This window comes from Musa acuminata, chromosome BXJ3-6 (assembly GCF_036884655.1).
Source record: "Musa acuminata AAA Group cultivar baxijiao chromosome BXJ3-6, Cavendish_Baxijiao_AAA, whole genome shotgun sequence".
Taxonomy (NCBI): Eukaryota; Viridiplantae; Streptophyta; class Magnoliopsida; order Zingiberales; family Musaceae; genus Musa; species Musa acuminata.
In genome coordinates this window covers 15506501-15512500 of record NC_088354.1, presented here as the reverse complement: position 1 = coordinate 15512500, position 6000 = coordinate 15506501, and the positions used below count along the sequence as shown (strand labels likewise).

The 6000-nt window shown below is 42.3% G+C and overlaps 1 protein-coding gene across 1 annotated transcript; it reads right to left on the bottom strand.

Moving 5' to 3' along the window:
- Nucleotides 1-2819: 2819 nt before the first annotated feature.
- LOC135639931 (auxin-responsive protein SAUR71-like) lies at nt 2820-3565 on the bottom strand. The gene has a single exon (XM_065153955.1). The coding sequence runs from the start codon at nt 3428-3430 to the stop codon at nt 3062-3064; it is 369 nt and encodes a 122-aa protein (XP_065010027.1). The 5' UTR covers nt 3431-3565; the 3' UTR covers nt 2820-3061.
- Between the last annotated feature and the right edge of the window lie 2435 nt (nt 3566-6000).

Sequence of the window (6000 nt, the reverse complement as noted above, 5' to 3'; positions counted from 1 at the left end):
AACATTTAACCTTTCACTTTTTTCCATGTTTTTTCATGACTGATAATTATAGTGTTAAGTTTTGAACATGTTAAAATTTAAACTTCGACAAACCCACAAACATACTGCAACGCTCTTCTACTCTTTAAAGCAATCAACTAGTATTTTATATCCTTCAAAGAGAAAAGAGAAATTGAAGCCTCTCTGCTGATAGTGGAGCCTGTATAATGAATGAAATTATGATCATGCGACAACCAGATATAGATCATGAAACCCTCCTCAACTAGGCTGGCTTTCTGTCATTATCGTTTAAGAATGAGTTGTAAGGTGTAGAAAAATGAGTTTGGCTTATAACACAAACCTAAAACAGTCAGGCAACGGCTTAATGACTGATGATATCATGGTTCAAAAGAAATCCATAAGTCAGAAACAATCCAGATGATTATCTTACGACAATAACATGATTTAAAATCTCAAAACACAAGGCATATAGGTTACCTGTTCCCAGAGCACTAAATCTGAGCAGATATTGTAATATTAACAGTTTGTATGTTTTGACGAGATTTAGCTACTTCTGGAAGGCACATATGCCTGCAAAACAACTGTTCAGGCAACTAGTTCTGACAATCAACTGAGGCACAGACTGAGCAATTTTGTCTGCTTTGATCAGATATAAGCTCACCGATTCGATCAAATAGTCAATTTTTGTGTTTGACATTACATGACTAATTGTGTAATCTATTAAATTCACTTTTGCAATTTTGTCGGAGCTATATTCTAATATATTAGAAACATCATCTCAAAAGTCTTGTCTTTTCCTTTTTGTTTCTTCTTTGACAAACAGAAGCTCAGGTTCTCACTAGTTGTATAATTAGCATAAGTATAGCTTTATAAGCTAGCAGTAACCAAGCACTTGAGTGTTTCTGAGATGAATTCCAGAAGAATAGACCAAGCAATCAGAAAGAGAATCTAATCATTCCGTTAACAACAATTTTGTGTTATCTTTTGTCATATGTTCAATTACAATACGATCAACCTGGTGGAGAAAGGGTGGGAACAACAGTCTACGGTGAAGTGATTTACTTGAGAGGGCGAAAATCCACCAGGGTCAGAATTGAAAAAGAATAGAAGAAAGATGCAATAAAGGATGGACTTAAGAATAAACATAAGGTGAACCTTTCTTACAACCTCAAAACATTAGCACAATGCATTGCAACATCTTGATCATTTCTTTTTAAATCAGGGAAATTTGAATATTTATTATGCTAAAATATTATTAGAGAGTGGTGATATGAAATAGACGGTTGTGATGTGAAATTGTCATGGAGGAACTCGAAACATACTGTGCAACTTCATATGTTTCCTGGAGTACAAATTACTAGCAAGTGTACAGAAAGAGAGAAGCCCTTAACCATGTTGTAGGGCAAAGTTGCATTATTCTTGGAAATTACTAGTTTAAATTTAGTTTCTTTCCATGGTACACATGACACTCTTATGACAGAAAGCTATGGGAGCTTAAGGGAGTTGCCACCAGAGCAGATAAGGCAAATGAATCTGTATTTGCAGTTTGCATTTTTTTCTGCAAGTATTTCTTAATTACTGGTTTCTGCATGCAGACTTGAAACTTAGTTTCATTAGCTTCTCTGGTATTTTCTTGCAGAAAAGATTGAACAGTTGGTTATGTTCCCATGTTACATAAAACACAAGCTAATATATCACGTTGGATGTCAGTCCACCCATAGTTGCCATGGATAAGCCTTCCGTTAAAGAAAGCTGATTCCCTTTAGACAATGTGCACTTGAATCTTTTACTTCTTGAAGACTTGTATATTGTCAGTTAATCTCCTCTGAGAGTCTATCCCCATTATTGCATAATAGCAGATGCTTTCATATTCTTTTGTTCTCTCTTCCCCTGAGACTATGCTCCCCCAAAAAACTACAACTTAATTAGCTGTGCACAGGTATCAAGTCTTGGTTCAAAAGTATCAAAATGATTAGGAGAAGCAAATTATTGAGACATAAAAATATAGAAGTTGAGAAAGAGTTGGCATTTGTACCAGGGAACAGCACATGGACACTTGTAAAGCAAGGAAGGAAATCACACAAAAATGTGTTGTAATAAGAGAAACATGTAACATATAAACCAAGCTTTGTCATTGCAATTGCTCTGACTGCATCAAGTGGAAGGTGGAATAAAGAGGATAAAGGTTGCGGTGGATTCTTAATAGAAGAAAAGTACAAGAAGCAGTTGCTGTCTGGAAAAGCTTGACTTTTGCAGTATTATGTAAAACTATTGGAAGAGTCAACTATCAACAGTAAGTAACATTGAACTGCTGATTTGCTGATCTAATAGTTTGCATAGAGTAATAGTTTCAGTCTGTAGTGTAAAACCCAATTCTAAACCTTTCCAATTGGTGGTCGAATCAAGCAAGATCAGATCAAGGGATTGAATTCTTTTGGGGGAAAGGAAATGATAGAGGTAATATATTTAAACGAATGCATGATATGATCACATTGCTTGAATACATAGCATGTGGGTTAGGCTTCCATTGCTAGTATTGTTTACTTGACCATGATTATGTCCAAATTGTTTATTGTTCTTATAATTATTAAATTATCATAAGCACAAAAATGTGTAGTGAGAGGCTGATATATGAATTCCCTTTCCAACATAACATAAATGCAGCAATTGGCAACACTATGAGCTTGAACTTACCACATGAGATTTCTTTTCTCTTAAATAGATTGGAATGAGTTGTGCAAGGTGTGAACATTTGAACACATCTTATTGAGATCATGCTAAGGATAATGATTAGAAAGCATTCTCATTAGCACAATATATATATATATATATATATATATATAAGATCAAAATTACACGTCTTTCAAAGCACTCCATTTCCAGTCCGACGATTTCATCCCTACATTGAGCTGAATTCCTTCTTTTAGAAAAAAGGAAAAAAAATAGGCCAAATAAATGTCAAATCCCGAACTGCCCTCCTCCCACCCTATGGGGACACTCAGGCACTGAGAAGGGCAAAATGGGAAAAGAGGGTGTTAACAGACACGAACGGTCAAGTCGGTCAAGCGGCGAAGGACCAGCCCTCGTCCGGGAGCGAGCGGAATAGCTCCTCCAGGGCGGGATCGGCGGCGGCAGCGGAAGAGGAGGGGGAGGAGAGGAGAAGGAGGCGGCAGAAGAGTGGGACTGGGCAGGGGATCCTGAGGACGCCTTGCTGCTCGTAGCCGTACTCCTGGGCGGAGCGACGGAGCAGCTCGACGAGGGCCGGTCGGCCGAGGAGCTCCGCCCGGACCGCGAACCGCTCCATCTCTTCCCCGACGCACAGCGGCACGTGGCCCTCCGGCACCCGCCGTGGCCCCCCTTTCGCGGCTTGCAGCGGGCGGTCGTGCGACGAGTCCGCCACCCTTGACAGCCGCCGGATCAGCCGCTTCATTTCCCCTCCAATGATCGAGATCCACACAAACACGAAGCAGCGATCGAGATCGAAGAGCGTCAGGGTTCGAGGACCGCGACCGGAAGGAGCGAAGAGAGAACAAGGAACGTGGAGAGCGTGTTGCCGAATGAGGGGGGCTTGTCCTCGGTATTTATGACGCTTATCTCTCGGTCTTCCTCCATAAAATAGATGAAACCTTAATCGTACAACAAGGCGGTGTGTGACTTGGGAGGGACTACGGAGCGGTACGCATACTCCGGATATGGAGACATCCGCTGTTCCCATCTGAATAGCGAACAGCTTTCGCGATGGTGAAATCGAAACCCGAAGCAGAACAGGGGTGGGGCGCCTACATACGTGTCGTACAACTGTTGGTCGTGGGACATGGCGTGGACTATCGGGATTACTCGGAAGGATGTTGAAGGCTCGGGCGCGAGATATCGCGGAGAGGGAGAGAAGATGGAGAGATGAAAGCGGTTCGTATCATTTCCGTAGTCCCCATCTGTACGGTGTCCGTGAAACGTTCCTCCGCTGACCTCAGCCTGCGGTCACTGGCAGTAGATCGGTGGGGCCCTCCCTCGCACGTTACGCTTCATTTGACCAAATTACCCTTCCCATTTTGTGATTCCGGAGGGTATGGCTTCGGTGTTGATTCATTACGTACACCGACTTGTTGGGAACCGATGCCATTCGGTGAAGGTGCAACGTATAATGAAAACTGCGACCTCCACCCCGCGGTCATGGTGCTTCCGGAGCGAGTGGGGGCGTTTCACGAGAGCGGGACGCCCTCCTAACTGCTGGTTATTTCGGTCATTTACGTTTCCAGGGGAACGACGGCACGTGGCGCTGCCGGCACCCGAGGCGGGCCCCGCCCACGTCGCTTTCTCCTTTTTCGCCGGTGGCGTTACCCTCGTCCGTACCCGAAAGCACCGACCTGAGGACGTGGAATTCCATCGCCCCCGGCCCCCCACGCGTTTTTGCCGGGACCCACCTGTTGTCACCCGGATGGAGGGGTGGGAGATCGAGCGCATCGTTTCTGCTGCTCCTGCGGGAACATTCTCATAAGAACAAATAAAGACCTGATCAGTCTCCCTCGACCTACTACGCATCAACCCCAACCAGTAGAAAACCGCCAGGTTGACGGAATCCCTATATTTAACTCACGCCGCAGGCTTAGAACCAAAACCGCGTGGCACATCTAATGCTGTAATTACTTCACCCCACCGGCCGCCCCGGTTCACCCATCTCACCCACCTGCCTTCGGCCGGGGGGAGAGGATGATCTGGAAGCGGGCCCCGTTGTCAACTCACTCACTCGCAATAGGTGACGGCTCGTACGAATTCCTTACACTTATTTAATGGTGCGCCTGGAGAACAGACCCGTGTGGGCCCCCACACGACACCGACTGGGTTGTTCGAATGGGTCATTAGGGTCTCGGAGACGCACACCTAAGCGCCCAACCGCCACAACCTGTCAGCTTTATCCGGTCTCAAAGCCGGCGAAGCCCTCTCGTTTTGCCTCTCCCATCCATCTAACAGACGGAAACGAGCTCATTAATGGCTCATAGAAACACCTGCTTAGCGCATGAGAGAGAATCCACAGCTGTCAAGTCAATGGTCAACACAATTGATCATTGGTCAAAGAAAAGCGTTAGTGTAGTCTTTAGCTCTGCTACTAATATACTCGTAGAACTAAGTATCTACGATGAACTTGATATAGGAATACGGGACAAATTATTTGTTTTTACTTGAATAAAATCTGATGAGACAAGTTGTTACGTGGTAACGTGTAATTATGTTACCTAGATTAATCATGAAGAAGAAAAAAGAAGGAAAATAAATCATCTAGCTAGCTACAAGAAGGGAATAATACTATTAGACACTAAAAAGAAAGATTATCTAGCAACATACCTTCACCAAAAAAAAAATTGGAAGTACAATTTATGTAATTAGCCTTGATATGATTGGTTATTTTTTTCTTATTATTTTTTTTTCTTCTTGTAATTAGGGCATATATAAAGACTCTAAATATTAGATAATAGATTGATAAATTAAATTATTTTTCATTAATATATGTGAGTGTTGTAAGGACATATTTGTATTTATGATGATATGATTTTATCATTTATGTACTAATATGGAAATGATAATCTAACTAATATTTTATCATCACATCGATGACAAGCGAAGCCTCAGTTCGATGTGACTGTCACGTGGTCGAACCTCCAGTGCCATGTGGATAAATAATTGATCGACATGCGACTAGTAACTTAGTGATATGCAAAGGACATATGATCGACACCTCGATATGATGATCGAGTCAAATCAATCATCATTACTGTAATTGTATTTAAGCCGAAGAACAATACATAACTTTACTATAATTATCATCGAATGATCAGAGTAATAGCCCTCAAGCCCATTATCACTATAAAAGGGTTTCCCTCATGGATAAATATTCTCCAAGAATTCTAAATCTTTCGTTTTCCAAAGTAACTTTAGCATCCAAGAGATATTTAGCTCCCGACACAGTTTTACAGGTTCGATATTTTTAAAGTCAAACGAACCTCA

Coding starts and splice junctions, on each gene's coding strand:
- LOC135639931 (XM_065153955.1), bottom strand. CDS start 3,430: ATGAAGCGGCTGATCCGGCGGCTGTCAAGGGTGGCGGACTCGTCGCAC.